Source organism: Tamandua tetradactyla, chromosome 9, assembly GCF_023851605.1.
Source record: "Tamandua tetradactyla isolate mTamTet1 chromosome 9, mTamTet1.pri, whole genome shotgun sequence".
Taxonomy (NCBI): domain Eukaryota; kingdom Metazoa; phylum Chordata; class Mammalia; order Pilosa; family Myrmecophagidae; genus Tamandua; species Tamandua tetradactyla.
This window is the reverse complement of record NC_135335.1, coordinates 6,407,321-6,427,617: the sequence shown is the minus strand read 5'-3', so window position 1 is coordinate 6,427,617 and position 20,297 is coordinate 6,407,321. Positions and strand designations below refer to the sequence as shown.

General features: G+C 43.1%; 1 protein-coding gene across 18 annotated transcripts in view; it reads right to left on the bottom strand.

The window, feature by feature from the left end:
- Positions 1-18,300, bottom strand: part of KMT5B (lysine methyltransferase 5B) — a 76,283-nt gene extending 57,983 nt beyond the window's left edge. For 2 of the 18 annotated variants that reach the window (XM_077115510.1, XM_077115509.1), the window contains exon 1: positions 17,579-18,038. Coding sequence is in view for 1 of the 18 variants with exons in the window: in XM_077115493.1 (XP_076971608.1) it covers positions 17,579-17,615 (37 nt within the window). In the remaining 17 variants the exon portion in view is untranslated. The other 16 variants (XM_077115483.1, XM_077115492.1, XM_077115484.1 and 13 more) reach the window with 14 other exon arrangements.
- Positions 18,301-20,297: the final 1,997 nt, after the last annotated feature.

Sequence of the window (20,297 nt, the reverse complement as noted above, 5' to 3'; positions counted from 1 at the left end):
CAGGACTATAGTGCCTCCTGACTCTGATGAGGACTCATTCTGTCCTGTTGATTGCTTGTGCTTAGAATAATGACCATCAAACAGTGGGTGCTCAATAAATACTTACATTTCTATTACTAATAACAATCAACTTTGCTTGTTCATTATGCTGACAGCTAGATATATATATAGCTCTATAACCTGCTCAAATTACACAATTTGGTAATGCTCTAACAACTCTCTGAGTACAAAGACATTATTTATCTCTTCTCTTCCAAGAAAAGTTTAAGAGAAAGCAGCTAGATCAAACTTTGTACCTAACAGTAACAGATGCCTAACTGTTATACTAGTATTCACCAGTCATAGCTTAAAGAAACCTACAAATAAAAGTTAAGTAGAGGGGGCAGTGCAACAGTGACTCAGTGGCAGAATTCTTGCCTGCCATGCTGGAGACCCGGGTTCGATTCCCAGTGCAAAAAAAAAAAAGGAAAAAGTTAAGTAGAGGGGCGAGAATAAGGAAAGTAAAGGACTTCATTTACATCTTTTTGTTGTTGTGAGCCTGAAGTCTACGTTCAAGGTACTTAGGGGATTATCAAAATAATGCCTATCTGGAAATGCCCACCTTATTTTTCATTTATAATAGCACGAAAATTGAGAGCTCATTATATTTGATAATACAGAGGTATATCTCACTACCTGAACTTTAATTAGCTGAATCTGGGAACTGAATGATTTGGCTAGTGAGGGATGCTTGGAATTTATAAGGACCTTTGAAGTGAGGGAATAATAGAGATTAGTATTTTTGGAATCAGAAATAGGATCCCCATGATATGACCTCATTATGGAATTATACTTTAACATAAGACTAATAATGTCCTAAGATAAGAAGGGGAAAAAATATAGACCTTCAGAGACAAAGGGACTTTGAGAACACTCGTACAACTCCAAGTTTTTACAACTCCAATTTGCCGATGTAGCCAAGACCAGAGAGACAGTGGAAATATGCCCATTGCCGCCCAATCAGCCTGCATCACAAGCCAGGCTAGACCTCTCATCACACAAGACGAGGCTCAATTTCCCTTAATTTTCACAAATACACAGGAAACTATCAATGACACATTATTTTGAAGTACCCCTCTTCCACCGAAATGCATATTTGGACATGTCCTTAATGATATCCAACACAAACACAAAACGCTAGTTTTTACTTGACCTCAGGTTTCTTTCATGTCATAGAAATAATTGTGTGAATTCACAGTTGGGTAAAATGCGCATGAGTAACATGTTCACATAAACAGGTAAATATCAAACTGATATTAAAGATACTTTTACATTTGCTCTCTAAAGATTTCTTTTTCTGATTCCTTCATTTTTATTATATTCAACTTTTACTGTGCTGCACTTTTGATTCTTCTTTACTCTCAGAGAAATGCTGCTGCTTAAATAATAGGAAAGGGCAAGTAAAACTGTTACTACATCACAGTTATAAGCTAGATATTTCTAATTACTACATTTTATCAAATTTAATACAAGCTCTCCTATTGATTATCAGATACCCTAAATTTATATATGCTTAAGAGAAAAGTTATAGAACTCAAAAGCAGTATACTTTTAAAGCATAAAGGTTAAGAAAGTTTGACTCTAACCACTGTCTGGGACACAACCTCCCCTGTTTTCTGTCTGGCTAATTTCTTTAAAGTCCAAGTTTAGTGGACCCTTTCTCCAGGGAGCCTTCCTTGACTCTCATCACCAAATCTAGTTAGATAACCCTGCTACAAAACTGTGAAAGCCTTTCTGGCACTGTTTGTCCACCTGTCTACCTCCTCAACTGATTTGAGAGTTCCTGAAGTCAAGAATCTACTTTTCTTACCTCTAACCCCAGTATCTAGCACACAGAAGAAGAGAGGGACCCAAATGATAAGAGAATAAATATAGGAAGTTGTTTCTAAACCACTTAAAAAAAACTGTATTTCTGTATCATAATTATTATATTTTGTGTAAATCAAAGTTGTTACCTCTATCTCTTCAAATCCTCTTCTTTCTCAAGATGTTCATGGTGTCAATGGCAGAGAGAGACACTCTTATGATACCACATGGATAAAGAGAAACCTTTTGCAAACTACACTGGCACACATATGCCAAGAATCGTTAACTACCACCACCAGTAACCTCCCCACCACCTAGTATTGATATTTTCTCTGGTTTACCCCTAGTATTGCATCACCAAAGAAAAAGGACAAGGAGCCAGTAAAGTGCTTTGGTCCCTGGAGAAACCCATCCCAAAAATGTCCATAGACACTACAATTTGTCCTGGTTTGAAAAGATTACGTACCCTAGGAGAGTCATTGTTTTAATTCTGATCCACCTTGTGGAGGCTGCCGTTTCTTTTAATCCCTATTCAGCTCTGTAAATTGGACACATGATTAAATTATGTTTCTAGAGATGTGACTCCATCCATTCTAGGTGGGGTCTTGATTCCAGTTTACTGGAATCCTTTAAAAGGGGAAACACTTTGGAAAAAGCTAGAAGGCCATGAAAGCACGAGAGCCCACAAAGCCAGGGACCTTTGGAGAGGAAGAAGGAATACGCCCCCGGGGGAGCTTCATGAAACAAGCCTGGAGAGAAAGCTAGCAGATTTTACCACGTTTGCCATGTGCCTTTCCAGTTGAGAGAGAAACGCTGAACTTCATCAGCCTTTCTTGAGTGAAGGTAACCTCTTGTGGGTGCCTTAATTTGGACATTTTTATAGACTTGCTTTAATTTGAACATTTTCATGGTGTTAGAACTGTAAACTTGCAACTTAATAAACTTCCCCTTATAAATTGAAGAACTAGTTTCTAAGACTCCTGATATCCTTCATTGGTAAGACAAAGTGTAACTGTAAAGATTATGTGAAGAAAATACACCGGAAGGAAACAAACACTCTAAATGGATAAAAAAAACAAACAAACAAGAAAAACAGAAAATCTGGGGTGAGGCTCAACAATCTCTGTATTAGTAAGTCCTCCAGGTGATTCTTAAGCAAGCTCCAGTGTGAGGAAATGCTGCTTTAAGTTCCTTAAAATTCACTTATTTTTATCTGTTAGGGCAAAGAACAGATACAAAAATTTTAAGAAAAACTATAAAATAAAAATTTTAAATTGAGGAAATTGTATGTATCAATCTACTTTTTTTTCTGAGAGTTAAGAAACATTCACCAAGAAATCATTTTAGCAGTAGCACACTTCAGCCCAGCTCATGGAATATGTACTGAGATCCACTCTATCTTACATACACAACTTCAACTAAATGTGGGTCAATGATCCCAACTAGAACAATCTGTGATCTCAGGTCTCATTTAATCAGAACCAATCAACATTATTTTGTTTGAACTGGAGATACCTTGCTACAAAAAAGCACTGCCACCTACCATAGCAGGTGGGTGAATTTCACCAGCATGGACTCATAGCACATGTCCACATGAGGGCAGCTGTCACTAAGGCAAAAATCTTAAGTTTACAAGTGAATGTTTTATAAAGCAGTTCTAATAAAGCCATCAGTAACTTTGGGGCTATTTATAAATTTTTAATTCAAAATGAATATATACTCTGATTATCAGTTCATTGTTCATTCTGACCTCATGAGTATGGAGTCTGTTCTTGTTGGTGCTATCTCTCCTACAGGACTACATAGCCAGGGACACATATAATAAAGATGGTGATGGAATTTCACAAAGTGAACACAAGTCAATATTGTAGAAGACTATGGAAAAACAGGGTAGAAAACATCAGGTGGTAGCAAACTCTATAGGTGTTAAGGAAATGCCTACCATCCAAGAGAAGCAAGAGTGTGGTCTCTCTGGGCAAAGAACGAGGCTGGTTAACACAGAAATGCCACCCCAGTTTTGGCTTGCTTGATAGTATTTGAGCTAAGAGGCTGCTGACTATATCTAGAAGTAAAAATTGCTTCAAATTTATACTCCCCCGCCCCCCCAAAAAAAACATTTCAAGAAAGGAATACTGATCACTCCCTAAGTGGCATAATAGCTACAACTCTCTGTTCTGATTTCCCAATATTAAAAAGTCAGGAAAATTATTAGATATCTCCTACATTCCAGGCACTGAGGATATGGTGGAAAACATTTCAATACAAAACATAATAGATAACGTTTAAAATAAGGGTTGTCTGAAAAGCATTGAAAGAGTAAACTTCTAATCTTATTGTAGTACCACTAAGGTTAAAAGAACTTTCATTTGTGCTTATTTTCCAGGGGAGGAAATCACAAAAATAAATGCCAGCTTCCTGGAGAAAATAAAGCAATTTAAAGGAGACAGAGCAAGGAGATGGGTAGGTGATGGTGGCTCTTTCTAAGAGAACTAAGGGAAGCGTTGGGAAAGCCTGGGGGAAAGTGCATGAGGGAAAGGGAAGGGCAAGTTCAGCACCTAGAGGGAGAAATGGTTGGTGTGTGAGAGGAAGACCACAGAAAGACAGAGGAGGCAAGTGAGGGTACTGCATAAGAAACAGACAGTAAGGTAAACAGAAGGAATAATGAGTAAGAGTCCAAGTTCTGAGGTCATGTGTTTCAAACAGAAAAAGAATAAATAAATGTATAAATTAAATGGTGGTGTGGAGATGATGGGATTATGTCAGTTAATGTGAGAACAATATGTCTCGAAAGGGTTTATTAGATCTTTGTTAAAATTTTTTCAAATTAATAGATCAGGTGATTTTGTGGAATGGAGTAATAAAACTCATTCAAATAATGGATGGAATTCCTAAGGGGCACTGTGGAAAGCTCTGCTCCTTCTCTTTGTGTGGGTGTTCACAAAAAAGCTGCAGCCAGGTTCTAAGGACTTACTGCGAGAGGGTCAGCACCCTGCTTCTGTCCCTCCTGCCCTACTGTTTTCCTAAGAAGTTCATCTTACCCAACTGAGGCAGACATTAATGTCAACAGGACAAGAAGGTTCACCCTATGCCCATTTCAATACAAAACATAATAGATAACGTTTAAAATAAGGGTTGTCTGAAAAGCATTGAAAGAGCAAACTTCTAATCTTATTGTAGTACCACTAAGGTTAAAAAAAAACTTCCCCACACACATACACCCCAAAAGATACATATATTCCAAATTGTTAACAACAGTTATTTGTAGGGAAACAGGACTAACATTTTCCCCACCAAGATGTCTACAGCAAACTTATTTATTTATGATCAGGGAAGAAAACCTTGTTACTTTAAAAAGTTTCAAAAAGAAAGTACAGAGTTTTTTCATAGAAAATATGCTTGCTTCCCAGAAAGAGCACTACTCTCTGACCAACAGGCAAAGACCCTCAGTAACCACTGTTCTAGTTTGAAAGCTGCTGGATGCAATATACCAGAATCAGAATGGCTTTTAAAAACAGGAATTTATTAAGTAGCTAGTTTACAGTTCTAAGGCTGTGAAAACGTCCAAATTAAAGCAAGTCTATAAAAATGTCCAATCTAAAGCATCCAGGCAAAGATACCTTGGCTCAAGAAAGCTAATGACGTTCAGGGTTTCTCTCTCAACCGGAAAGGCACATGGCAACACGTCTGCTAGCTTTCTCTCCAGACTTCTTATTTCATGAAGCTCCCCCAGGGGCATTTTCCTTCCTCATCTCCAAAGGTCGCTGCCTGCATGGGTTCTTGTGGTTCTTGTGGCTCTGATACATTTTCCAAAATGTCTTCTCTTAAAGGACTGCAGTAAACTAGTCAAGACCCACCTGGAGTGGGTGGAGTCACATCTCCCTTCCACAACTGGGTGTCATACATCTCTGTGGAGACAGTCTAATCAAGTTTCCAACCTACAGTGTTGAATGGGGATTAAAAGAAAAGGCTGCCTCCACAAGACGGATCAGGATTAAAACATGGCTTTCCTAAAGTACATAATCCTTTCAAAGCAGCACAACTGCCAACACTTCTATCCTTTCACAGTCCCTTCAGAGGCACACTAAAGATTTAGAAACTGCTGCGTGCCTTCTGAGTTAACTGTTTCTGCCCAATTTTAGAACTCTGATTCTAATCCATTCTCAAAGCTTTTAGACTGAGGTTTTTTTCTTTTTAAATGTCCTAAACACATGCCTGGATTAAAAAAAAAAATCTGTCAGAAAAAGAAAAACAGACTCTGAATGACTATCAAGAATTTTAACATAACTCCTGTAAGATTACCAAAAACTCCTGAACCAGTTCACATACTAAACTTGCTGTAGATAGTCATTCAAAAAAGTAAAGCCAACATTTCTCAAGTGCTGTAGCAAAAATCTGGTGAGAAAACAATTCAATACATCAAAAGGTTAACAGTGTTATATCTGGGAAATGAGATTACAAGCAACTTTATCTGTTATGATACATTCTTCAACAATTCAACTTTTCAAAATAGGCAAATATTACTTCTGTAATCAGAAAAAATCAGTTATAAAAAGGAAAACAACTTAAAACTACACAAGAGTCTTTCTACGTTAATATGTAAGTTAAAGTCACCAATTTCTAAAACCTTATATGTTCTTCAACACTGAAAAAAATCTAGGGTGAGGGAGAACCTCTTTTGTTGCTCAATGTGGCCTCTCTCTCTAAGCCAACTCGGCAGGTGAACTTACTGCCCTCCTCCCTAAGTAGGACATGATTCCCGGGGGTGTAAGTCTCCCTGGCAATGTGGGACAGGACTCTCAGCGATGAGCCAGGACATCATTGGAATGAGAAAGCCTTCTTGATCAAAAGAGAGAAATGAGACAAAATAAAGTCTCAGTGGCTGAGAGATTTCAAACAGAGTCTGGAGGTTATCCTGGAAGTTATTCTTATTCAATATATAGGTATCTCTTTTTAGTCTATGGTGTATTGGAGTGGTTAGAGGACAATATCTGAAACTGTTGAACTATGTTCCAGTAGCCTTGATTCTTGAAGACTGTACAACTATGTAGTTTTTACAATGTGACTATGTGATTGTGAAAACCTTGTGTTTGATGCTCCTTTTATCTAGGGTATGGACAGATGAGTAAAAAAAAAAAAGGATAATAAACAAATAATAGGGGAGGTAAAGGTAAAAACTGGGTAGATGGAAATAGTAGTGGTTAATAAGAGGGAGGGATAAGGGGTACAGAATGTATGAGTTTTTTCTTTTTTCTTTTTATTTCTTTGGAGTGATACAAATGTTCTAAAAATGATCACGGTGAAGAATGAAAAACTATGTGATGATATGTGAGTCACTGATTGTATAATATGGTGGGACTTTAGAACAGTGTGGATATTTCTATACTTTAAAAAATAAACTCTTAAAAAGCATGAGAAGAGCAAATAAAAATATGAAAGCAATCACTGTCTAAAGAAGAAACTAAACAAGGGAAAAAAAACACATGGACAAGGAAAAAACTTAGTTTCAGTATCTGTTCCAACGATAGCCCGTAGTTAAGGGAAAATTCAATTTTCCCTCCAAGTCTTCATATGCTCGGCCTATCTCACATGTGAAAATCACACCCAAAGCAAAAAATAAAAGTATTTTCAAGTTATACTGCCTATAAACCCAATTAGTCATTAGCGTTTCTCCCAAAATCTAAGATTATAAACGATGCCTATAACACATCAAAGAATTCCAAACTAGCCTTTATCAGTGGCTATTTCAAATCCATCTGCAATCAATAATATCCAAGGCTCCATAGACTTCTACAGCAATAAGCCTTGATATCAGGCCAATCTAAGAGGCCCTGCAAAGCTGTCATAAGCATCTGTGATCAATATGCCATCATCAAAAGACACAACAGTGTTTGATGGAGCAATTGCACAGTTGTCAGTTTGTTAGAAAACTACCATGAATTCAGGATCAAACCTGTAACCTTAAAAACTTGCTCCCATAAATGCTGTTGTCAGAAATAAATCTCACTTGAAAAGCTAGATGACTTGTCAGAGTAGTTCATCTCATGCTAGTGCTGTGAAAGGAAAGCCGTGGAGATTTTTGTTTCTCTGAATTCACAATTATGCCTTTACCTAAAGCAAACCTGTTGCTATAAACTGGAACTGTCGCACTAATTCAAATGCTAATCAGATATCTAGCATCATTACCTCCATAGCAAAGAATAGGTTCTTGTCCTTGTAAAGTAATTTACTAAAATCCATCATTATTTAAAGTATCTTTACTGCTTTCCTTCTCCAGCTGTTATAGAATCATGCACATTAAAACACTGATTCAATGGCTTTCCCTGAGCAGTCTCAAGTGGCAATGTCCCATTTGAACCACCAAGGGAGTGGAGCCTGAAGCTGAGTTTCATACTAATGTATAATTATGCTTCCATTCCATCCCCTTTTCAGGATAAAATAATGCAAGAGATACCATCACTAAGTTTTGAATACTAATCAGGCTAAACCAGAGTAGGTTGAAAAATGGTTCCTCAATGGTATTAAGTTCTAATACTTGGAATCTGTGGATGTTAGCTTATAAGGAAAAAGGTCTCTGACGATGTGATTAAGGATTTTTGAGAAATGAGATTACCCTGGATTATCCAGGTGGGCTCTAAATACCATTACAAGTGTTCTCATAAGAGAGGGCAGAGGTAGATTTGACACACACACACACACACAGAAAAGGGGCATGTGAAAACAGAAGCAGCAATTGGGGTGATGATGTGGCCACAAACCAAGGAATGCCAGAAGCCACCAAGAGTTTCAAGGCAAGGAAAAAATTTTCCCCTAGAGCCAATGGAGGGCGCCTCACCCTGCCAATATCTTGATTTTGGCCCAGTGAAACTGATGTCAAGCTTCTGGCCTCCAGAACTGTAAGAACCTAAATTTGTTTCAAGCCACTAAGTTTGTAGTTACTTGTATAGCAGCCATAGGACCTAAAACAGACATCATGAAAAGTAAACCAGAGTAGAAATACTTTGTAGTTATCAAACTCCAGAAATACATAAAATTCCAATGTATCACAGAAAATATCCAGGAAAAAAGATTTTAAAACCTACTCAAAATGTTGTTTTAAAATGCTTTTTTAAAAAATGGGATACAATCTATTACTATAAATATTGACTTTACTGCACTCCAGACTTGGTCACTGGGAACTCTTCCAAGTTGGTTCCTGTATCCTTTTTTTTTGGCACGGGCAAGCACCGAGAGTCAATCCCGGGTCTCTGGTATGGCAGGCAAGAACTCTGCCTGCTGAGCCACCGTGGCCCACCCAGTTTCTGTATCCTTTTGACATACTCCCATCATTTAAAAAACTTTACTGTGGCAAAATATATACAAAATTTCACATTTTGACCATTTTTAATGTATAATTCAGTGGCATTAATTACATTCACAACACTGTGCAACCACAACCACTATTTACAAAACTTTCATTACTCCAAACAGAATCACTCTGTAACCATTATGCAATAATTTCCCAACCCCTCCCTCCAGGCCCTGGCAATCTCTATTCTACTTTCGTCGCTATGAATGTGCCTATTCTAGATATTTAGTATAAGAGGAGTCAAAGAAATATTTGTCCTTTTGTGGCTGGCTTACATTATTTTAGCATAAAATGTTTTCAAGGTTCATCCATGTTGTATCATATATCAGAACTTCATTCCTTTTTTTTTTTTTTTTAAAGGAAAGACAGAGAGAAGGAAGGAAGGATAGAAGGAAGGAAGGGAGGAAGAAAGGGAAACATCTTTTAAACATTTTCTTGTTTTATTGTATTTTGTTTCTCCGTTTTTGTTACATGGGCTGGGGCCGGGAATCGAACCGAGGTCCTCCGGCATAGCAGGCAAGCACTTTGCCCGCTGAGCCACCGCGGCCCGCCCCACTTCATTCCTTTTTATGGCTTAATAATATTCTGTTGCATGAATATACCACATTTTGTTTATACTTTGATCTGTTGATGGACATTTGGGTTGTGTTCATGAGTATTCTGAAGGTAAATCTAGCTTCTCAATTACACAACCAAACACTCATGCACTGTACGAAGCCAGATAACAAGATCTTCTCTAGGAGCATATGACTGAATATTTTTTAATGTACATAAAAATTAACTTACAATAAAAATGAAAACTGAAATTGTCAGAATTTTTCACCTCTGCACTTTAGTGAAAAACTTAAAGCAGCAAGACACCAATTACAGGTAAGTCTGCAATCAGATATCTGAAAAACTTGCATGTACTTATCTGACCTCTGGTCTGCAGATGGATGTGTGATAACACCTCTCTAATTGCATTACAATGGAAAACATTTCTTAAGAAAAGTTATCAATATGTATTACAATGAAGAGTTTTATAAAAAAGCCATTTCATGTTTTCAACTCTCTCATTATTTCCAAAATAAAGATTTTAGCTGATCTGGTTCCTGAGGGAAATTCTAGAAACAAACAACAAACAATGCTTCCCAGCCTCTCACTGATTCATCTACTTACCTAGCAGTGACTATAAATAAAATCTCTAAGAAATAATGCTTAACCCTTTGTTGCTCTTTTCTGGGACCGAATTCAACATTTCATTTATCTATAAACAGATGCCACCTAGTGTCAAAAGACTGTAAGCACAGCCTCTCCAGCTCACAGTTCCTCAATTACAAGGAAGGTCGAGGAAAAACTTCCCAAAGACAAGCACCAGGAAAAACTTCCCAAAAGCAATCTTGTGCTGGGTATTACAGGCCTGAATTTTCTACGTGGTGGACTTGGCCACAATGGTTAAGGGTGAAAGTCTGGAGGCAAAGCACCTGGTCCATCTAGCACCACTGATTACCCTAGCTGTGTGAACATGGAGAAGTCACTCAAATCCTCCAAGCCCTCACTGTGCAAATGAAACAACAGGACTTACCCCTCAGGTTTGGCATAAGGATTAAATGACATAAAACTCAGGGTGTTTATGAGGATTAACTATTTTAAAGTTCTCACCGCAGGGTCTGCCATACACGGAAAATGCTCCCTAAATGGGAGCTACATCCCTGATCTCACGGCCTACCACCTTCTCCTCACTCACTCTGCTCCAGCCAGGTGGGCTTCCTTACTGTTTCTTAAAAACACTGTTAGAACTCAGGAGAGAACCCGGCTGTGAAGAAGAGATCAATACAAAAGGGCTTTACTGTTTACCAAACACTTTAACAGTATCTTAGTTCAAAGAACCATAGAATTTCAGAGCAAAAAGTTGTCTCAGGTTAAAAGAAACAGGTTGGTACTATGCTACCAATAATTGAAACAAAACAAAACAAAAACCTCACTTTATCATGGAAAATTAAGTGAAAGGAAGAAGATGAGGGGACAGAAAAGACAATGAAAAGATGAAAAAGAGACACAAACTGACACCATGTGAGACAGACAAGTCTTGCATTTAGTGCTGTTCAGAGCCTAGCACAGTGTCTACCACGGACAGCCAGATGTTTGCTCAAGCTGTGAGTGAAGAACTGAGCACCCCAGGGACAGTGCAGCAATCCTGGGTAGAATAGCTTTCTGGGTACCCTTCTACACTGTTGTTCTTACTAGGATCCAAGAACTGTGCTCAATGCTTCACAAGCATCGTATCACCTAACACACACCACAACCCTTGAACACATATGCAAAACAACTACTATCACTCCCATTTTACAAAGGAGGAAATTAGGCCTTACAGCATCAGAATAAATTAAATCAAGTCCCAGTGGACATACTGTACACTCTGAGCATCATATAAATATAAGAAAGCAATATAATCCTCACACAAATTTTTAAACACACTGTGTGCCCTGTGTTTGATGAGTAAGGCCCTGGAACAAAACAAGAGTTGGCTCCTGCTTTCACAGATCTCATAGTATAGTGTGAAAAGAGGGACAATCAAATAAATATGTGAGTAGAGAAGAGAAGAATGTGGAGACAGTCTTTAGATTAGATGAACAGAAAAATAAAAACAAATATTAAAAAAGGTCAACTTTTTTGGCAAAAACATTCCTGGCATCAATTTACATGCCCCAAACAGATGAGGCAACCTGTTCTGTCTAAATCATCCAGGACATGGAATGAGGTCTTTTGTGGTTTCTCTTTTTTAAGGGGGAGAGATAAAGAGGTTTCCCCATGGCCTCTCTAGTCCCAGACTTCACTGGCTGAAGAATGAGGCTCCCTTTTACCCTTCAGCAAGGGGAGCTCCACCCTGTCAAGGGTAGGCTGCTTTTCTTGCTAGAAATAAATATCCTTTCACACCATGCAACATATGCAATTCTTTGAAAATAAAAATACCACTCAGAGATGACGAAAATGTATGATAAACAAATCAAACAGGCAAAAGGACTCATTCTGCAGACCTAAAATCCATTCAACTCAGCAAATATTTCTCAAGAACCTGCTGGGCCCCACTAGGCACTGTTCATGGTGCTGGAATACTGGTTGTGTACAGCGAACACTAGAGGGCACATGAGAGCTCCCACTTTTAGGACACGCGGGCAAAACCAAAGGGAACCATGAGAAAAACAGGTATTTGAAGAACAAGCAGAAGGGTGCAGGAAAGGAAGCAGAATGACTCTTCAGTGAAAGGACCTTTGCAGCCCCACTGCCATCAGAGATCTGCTGAACAGTGGTGTCCATATGCGTGGCATAAATGAGAACAAGGTGTGTTTGTTTCACCTGATAAACCTAACGGAGGCTGTCAACAGCACAGCAACCCCATAAGGGAGAAGGTGGAACAGGTATTATCACTATAAATGAGAAGACTGAAGTTGAGAAATGAAGTTGCTCTTCTGAGGTCAAACTGCTACTAAGGGTAAGGCTGAGTCTAAAACCTTAGTGTTCCATCTGCTGCCTGGGGCTTCCTCCACTGCTCCAACCAGGGGCATCAGCCACAAGTGCAGAGGCCCAGCACAAGGGAATGCTCCTGAGGGCTGTTTTTATTTTTACAGTTCAAATATACCACAGAAAGTAAGACATAAGGGAGAGATGCAACTGGCATGCGAATGCCACACAGGCCTTGACAACCAAGCCTTTGGGACCACGGACATTCCCTAGTTTTCCAGTTTTAAAACACAACTAATTGTTGGGTTTATAGCTTCAACTCATGAACTTTTCAAAAACATATGGACAACTAACATGAATATACAGATGAATATGTAAACCAATTAAGAGATGTGAAATAAGATTAAAACAGCTCTTAGATAAGACAAAGTAGGGTACTATTTAAGTGTAAAAAGTGAAGGATAATTTACAGTTGATGTAACCTCAGGTGAAGACACTAAGGCTTAGCTTGGACGCTGCCTCATCTCACAGCAACAGTAACAGAGCAGACTGGAACACAGGTACTGATTCTTACTCTATGGACCTTCCTCAATCCCCAGAGTTCTATTTAAATACAGGGATCATACATTTAGTCCTCTAAGATTGCTTGGTGTCTGAGTCTCAGAGATCCCCAACAGGCCCAATATACAGACTTAGGAAATCCTGAGCTAAGGCAGGGTGAGTGAGCTACCAAACTGGCCTGGTAGTCCTAGGAACACTCTGACCCCCATGGAAGAAATGTGGGGAAACATCAATGACCATGGAAATCTATGATATTTTGAAGAACAGTTCAAAATTGTTGGTTCCTTCACCAATGCACACAAATACAACCCTCTACCCTAATTTACTGCTTCAGAGAAATAGGAGAATAAAAATTAAAAAGTTAAAATTCTGTTTAAAAAAGTGAGTAATATTAAAAGTTAATGTGGATTTATATAGACTTCTCAGCCTGCCATGTGGGAGACCCAAGTTCAATCCCAGGCAATGCACCCTGCCCCACCCCCACCCCCCAAAAGTTAACGTGAATTTACAAAAATAAATTAAGCGGTAAGTCTGTACAGATGGATTCTTCTATGGCATGCCTTAAAATAGTAAAATCTTGTAATTCACTTAAGATGTACATAACCAAAATTTGGGAACATACTGTTGAATAAAGCAAGATATATTTGTAAATGAAAAGTACCTTCTTTAATTTGAGTTGGACAAGAAGAAATTCAGATCAAATTAGCAGATCAGGCATGATCTTTCCTCTCAGCCAACTTTTTCAATTTTCTAGGAAACACCAAATTATGCAGAAGAAAAGGACTCCTAGTAAGAACTAAAATAAAAACAGGTTTGTAAGGCTTTTTTGGGGGGGAGGGTGGACATAGAGCTGTTAGAAAAAATTCAGAGGAAGTTGTTAAAAGTTCCCTCATGAAAAATCCTAGGATATTCCCTACTTGCTTATTAGAACAGTTTTTTGTATAGTTCAAAGGAACTCAGTTATTAAAACTGCAGTATCTGAATTCACACTTCAAACCTAAGAGCTTGTAACAGAAAATATGTTTTAAGATTTCAAAGTTGAATATATCCAAGAAAGAAATTACTTTCCTAATCACTATATTCTAATGTTCAGAACTCTCTAATGTTTGCCATCTTGTTCACTGGTTAGTTAAAAGAGTTCTATCTTTATTTTGGTTCATACTTCTTATGGCAATTAAAACCATTTTCTACACAAAGACCACCATAAAACAATTTTCTTCCCCTCAAAATAAGAAGTAACCAAAATTGAAGCTGAAAAGTTAAAGATCCTCTTATACGTAAAACTAATTTCTACTGCATGGGGCTTTATGTAGGAGATACAATCACCTGGTACACCAACACCAAGGGTCTCTCTTTGCATTTACTTAACCTAGGCACCAGGCCAAAAGCATCCTAGTGGGGTCCCGTCTTCACCCCAAAGCTGCACATAATAACTGGGTGGAAAACCCTTAAAAATTAATGTTTTAGGGTTGATGTAGTCCTGCAACTCTCCCCCATGGATGAAAAGGATTTTAGTGAGTGAAGAAAAGAAAGTTCATATGTGGTATGCAGAAGTATGAGATAACAGAATCAAAGTGGACTATTTAAAAGGATTCATTCTCATAAGCAGTGGGTAGGACATTCCTGGGGACAGGGAGCTGTTCACAGATGCCACACACACACAAATCTCTTTGCAACACAACCCAGTCACAGACACATACTTTACAAACCCACATACAGGTATTCACATAAAGAAAATCAGATTTATATGACCCAAGGGAAAATTTACAAACTAACATCCCCCATCCACAAAACTCATCCATGCTCAAAGATACATAAACCACCTACTCTCCTACATGAAGACTCTGTCACCCACCCCTCGCCCACCTCCACCTTCCCCCCAGTATTTCATACAAGAATGGGAGTTCAAATCATAATCAATATGAGGAATACAGAGAAGGCAGATGAAAATATAGGTAAGAGAGCCCTTGGAAAAAGAGTATGGTCTCAGAGATCACGGGTAAAAATTCAGCCTTACTCTCCTCTTGAAAAATAAGTATCCACAGTTCTCCTCTGTTACAATCAATTTCACTCTCAAATTCAGTTGTTGTGTTAATAGCAATGTTTTTAAAAGTTGCATTAGAATGGTTATAATTTGAAAATATAAACTAGTAAATTTAATAACTTGGAAACTAATAAATTAACAGCACATTCATCTAGTGTGTACTGAGTGCCTACTATGTACCTGCCACTGGACGTACAAGATAAATAACTAAGACCCAACAAATTCTCTAGACAGTAGAAGGGATGGCAAGTACAGGGCCAAATATAATAAACTGCAGTAATGGTTTAGGGAGCACAGAGGAAATGTGCACTCTCCTGAATGGGCCAGCCCCTGAATATGTATGTATATAAGTATGTACATACATAACATGCATTTAAGGAAAGGTTTTACTCAAGAGGTTGAGGGATGTGTATGTATTGTGTGGGGAAGCCAGACAAAAAGGCATCGGCTTAGGAGACTAGTGGGGCTAGACGAGGGAGACAGTAGAATGTTGGGAGAGTAAAAACTGAAAAATGGGCTGGAATTCCCACACACTCTGAGCAAACTATTTGTGGACCTTAAACTTTGTATATACCCTAGGGAACCCTAGGGTAGTTTAAAGTAAAACAATGACAGGGGTCATGCCTGTGGTTCATGTTGCTAAACCTTGGCTACAAAATAAACTTCTACCTACTGCAAGCAACTCTTTAAGTATGTATTTCAACATGCCCAAATCATCTGAGATTACTTCCTGCAAGATGATGAGCCCCTCCTTTTTCAAAACATTTAACAACTAGTGAACAAAAATTCAAAGCGTGTTCTCCGTATTAAAGATTAAAGGAAAAAGTTACAGATGGCAACTTTCTCTGGTGATCCTACGCATCAGTTTCCAGACCTTTAAGGACATGTTTAACTACCCTTTACACTGAAACAGTTAAAATCTAAAAAAGTCCGGATGAAAACAATAGCAACCAAACGTAATTAATCAATCCGACTACTACTCTTGAGAAAAAACTTCCCCCAGAGAGAATCACATTTTGGAAGCTTTTAAAAATTAAATTCAAATAACACACTTTTAAATACACCCTGCCCCCTCCACTATTACCCCATTTCACCATTCGATGGATCTGAAGTAGTAGATCCAGAATCGGGTCAAAGGAACCCACACACAGAGAAAATAAATTTCTCAGGATCCAACTTGGTTCTACCCTTGGTTGGATCGGGCTGTTCTCTTTTCTCTTTCAGAGAGGGGAGTGACCACGACACACCTCATTTCTGGATACGTGGAAGGACAATCAAGACCATTCTGGGAAGACCAACGCGTCTGCTCGCGACCCAAAGATGCCGACTGACTAAGGGGGGGGCCAGGGGAGTGTCCCGAAGGGAGGCAGGAGGCGCTCGGCTCGGGGGCAGGGGACGGCACCCCCCGGCCAGGAGCCAGAGAGACCGTCCAGCTGCGGGCGGGTGGGCTGGAGAACGACGAGCTCGGGAGGAAACGCGAAATGAGGCTCTGGCCAAAACAAAAACCACGAAAAGTTCAGCGCGGCAGTGGGAGCAGATTGGGCGAGCCCGTTCACGGCCGCCCATTGGAGAAGAGGGAAAACAGAGTCCCCCAATCGCGAGCGGCGAGGCTGCTCCCCTCGTGCGGCCGCGGGTCGGCCCCCGTCACTGCCCGGCCGGCCGCTACCGCTCCCTTCCGGCGGAGGCCACCACTGCAGCGCCCGGCGCCGTCCCCGCCCCGGTCGCCCGCCGGCCCACCTCGGTCGCCGGCCAGGGGGGCGCCCTGACACCGCCCCCGGCCCCCTCACGGCCGCCCCCCGACCGGCCCGGGGCGCCGCCGCCCCCTCCCCCAGCCGCCCGGCCGCTCGCGCCCCGCTGGCCCTGAGGCCTCGACCCCCGCGGGCCTCGGCGCCGGATGCCCCGCGAGCCGGGCCGGACCGGGCCGCGGCCCCTCAGGTCTCCGCCCGCCGCGCCCCGCGGCTGCCCCCCGCACACCCCGCACCGGCTCCCGCCCCTCCCCCCGGCTCACCGCCCGGCTCCTCCTCGGGGCGAGTCCGCGGCCCCGCTGCCGGGCCGCTGGGATGGGGGAGGCCCGCGCAGCCGAGCGACACTTTCCCGTCCCCTCAGAAAATTAATCACCAAAAATTAATTCCAGAGAAAAATGGAGAGTAAAATCCAAGATGGCGGCACCGCAGCACCGCCCGCTCCATCCGCTGGCGGAAAAAAATAAGTCCCAGCCGCGGCCCGAGACCACCCCGCCCCCACCCAGCCGCCTCCTCCGCGACCCCCAGCTTCGTGCGATGCCCCCCACCTAGGCCCGCCGAGCCCCGAGCATCCGCCGTCCCGTCGTCCCCGGGCCTCACCTCCCCCTCGCGGGCGAGCGCGGGGCCCGAAAGGCATCTGCCGGCTGCGGGGCTCCGCGTCCTGGGTCCTCGCGTCGCGCGGTACCGTCTCTGGTCCCCGAGCGTCCTCACCTCATAGCCCCGAGCCTCGCCGGCCGTACCCGCAGACGCGTCGCCGCCCCGGTGAGCCACCGGACGCCGCCCGGGAACGGTGGAAGGATACGAAAAGGAGTCCGCGCTGGCCGTCCGACGGCGGAGGGACACCCACGGCCGCGCGAGGCCAAGCTGCCAGGCTGCCTAGGGCCCTTATTCGGGGAGAGGTCGAGAAACCCAGGAAAGAAATAGGTCCCCCACCGGGTGCTCCCGAGGGCGGAGGGACAAAAAGGGACTTTCGAGAAAAGGAGCCGAGTTGTTGCCGTCGCTTCACCTTCGCGGCGGAGGGATCCGCGAGCCGGCCCAGTCGGAGAAGAGGGATCCCTCCGCTCCTCACTGCCCTTTAAATCGCGGCTGGAGGCGGCGTCGCCGCGCGCCCCGCGGGCGCCACCTAGTTCCCGAGGCCGCGCCCCGCGCGTCTCTGCGGGGGGCCCCCGGCGCAGCCGCCCCCAGGCTCTGGGCTCCTCGTACACCTGCACCTACCAGGGACAGCTCCCGAGCCGGGGACGCTTGGGGGACAGCCCGTGGGCCGGCGGGGAAGCCTCGCCCGCTGCGCCTCCTGGTTGCGCCGAGGGGAGGTGGCCCTATAAAGGCGAGCTTCTTTGTTGTGGGAATGGGTGTCGTTGGCAGCAGATCCACCCTTAAAAACCATGTGGGCAGCCTGAGCATTACAGCGCGTAGCGTGCGGGAGGGAGGAGGGTAGTGAGCGCGCAGGGATCGGGTCACTCGCGTCTCCGGCCATTTATTGGGCACCTACTGTGTGTGGCCGGTACTGTGGTGGCGCTTTCCGTGATTCGGGGCGATTTCACCTTGTCTCCCTGGTTGGGAAGGCAGCAGCCCCCTCCTCCACAAGTGTAGGAAATACAGATATTGGGATCTTGAATGTGGTGGAGCCCAGCCCTTTGCGGTCTTGCAGTGTGGTGGTAATGACTACAAAGTAACAACAATGAGGGTAACATGTATACAACCCTTATCCTTCGCCCCGGCCCTGGAATTGGCTCGCGTTTACTCCTTGCGCCTACCCTGTGAGGCAGGGCTCATTGTTATCACCAGTTTACACATGGGGAAACTGAGACACAGAAAGGTTAGATGACCTTAAAGACCTCCGGTCAGGACTCTGGTGAGGAATGCAAATAACAAAGCAGGTGTCGGTACCTCCAGGGAAAATTTCAGCTTGCCATGGGGTGCAGATGCCCCAAACTTACCCCAAATTTAACTCGAGGAGACGAGCTCTTAGGCATGCCAGAGGCAGCTGAGACCTGAAAGGTCAATCAGAATGTGCCAGGGAAAAGGGGGTGGGGTGAGATCCCTGGGGGCGGTGGGACCGATGTGTGCAAAGGCCCTGGGAGGGGAAAAGGGCTGTGGCTTCCAGACCAGCGGGAAGGGAGCCGGTGTGGCTGTGGCACCAGCGGAGGCAGCTTAGGCAGGTTCCGGGAAGTTCCATCTGTTGTCCAGCCCCGCCTCTCGCATCTCCAGGGCCCAACACATAGTAGGCCCTTAATAAAGGACTTGTCAGTGGAAGGTGCAGATGGCAAGGTTTGTCTTAAACTCCACCTAACGCCGCCACCCAGGGCTTATCTCATCTTCTCTCCTCACTGTCCTTGCAACTAATGCTGCTTGTTATCCCCTTCCATCCAATAGAAACTGAGGCACTGAGGACAGTGGCTAGCTGCAGTAATGGCAGATCTAGATCTTCAAAACCAGGACTCCTTGGCGCCCTCACTTTCCCTCTGCACTCAGTTTCCCCCTTCCAGGGGCCGCCTGGGCATGGAGGAGTGCCTGGGGTTGGTGGGGTGGGGTCCTCAAGGAAAGCGGACCCAGACACCCAGGCACATAGCTCTAGGCTTCCCAGCTCAGTCACTCTAAAAGCCGCGGGGTCATCTGTGGCATTAGAATTTGCCTTGTCCGGCTCCTCTTTGCAGACACAATTGACAAATGATTGCTTTGGTTTTATTAATTTCCGATTTATCACTAAAATTTCTTTCCAAGATTTTCGGAGTGCTTGGTTCCAAACACTCAAATTGAATCCCAGAAACACCGAGACGGCCTTTGCCACCCCCACCTCTGCATGCTCACGGGGGATGAGCGTGCAGGGAAATGCCATCTGCCACCAAGGGGCAGCCACAGCCTCACGTGACCTCCTGAGGTCTTGGTGCCCAGGCAGGGTCTTCCCCACTTCAAGCTTTCTAGAGCTCATTGCTCGGCAGTGGTGATTTCCATGGACCCCTCAGGCTGACACCCAACTCCCCAGCCCTGTAAAGCCCCCTGACTCCCTAGATATCCACACTTCCACTTATTCACTGCTCGGGGCCAGACCAGCTGCTCTGGGCATCGAATTGCACAGCCTGGTGGGGAGACAGGCAGATGAGCAGACTCAAGCACAGCCTCCTGGAAGGCCCCCCCAGTCCTGGGTCCACCCCAGCCCCCTGCAATTCCAGCTTCAGCTGAGAAGGCTGGGGTGATCAGGGGCTCCTGGCAGAGTCAGGAGTTGGGGCTCATGGCCTTGATGAAGCCGTACTGCTGGCTTGAGTGCTTTAGGGGTGGCTTCCCCGCCCAGGGAGGTTGAGCTGGGCAGAGGGCACAGCCT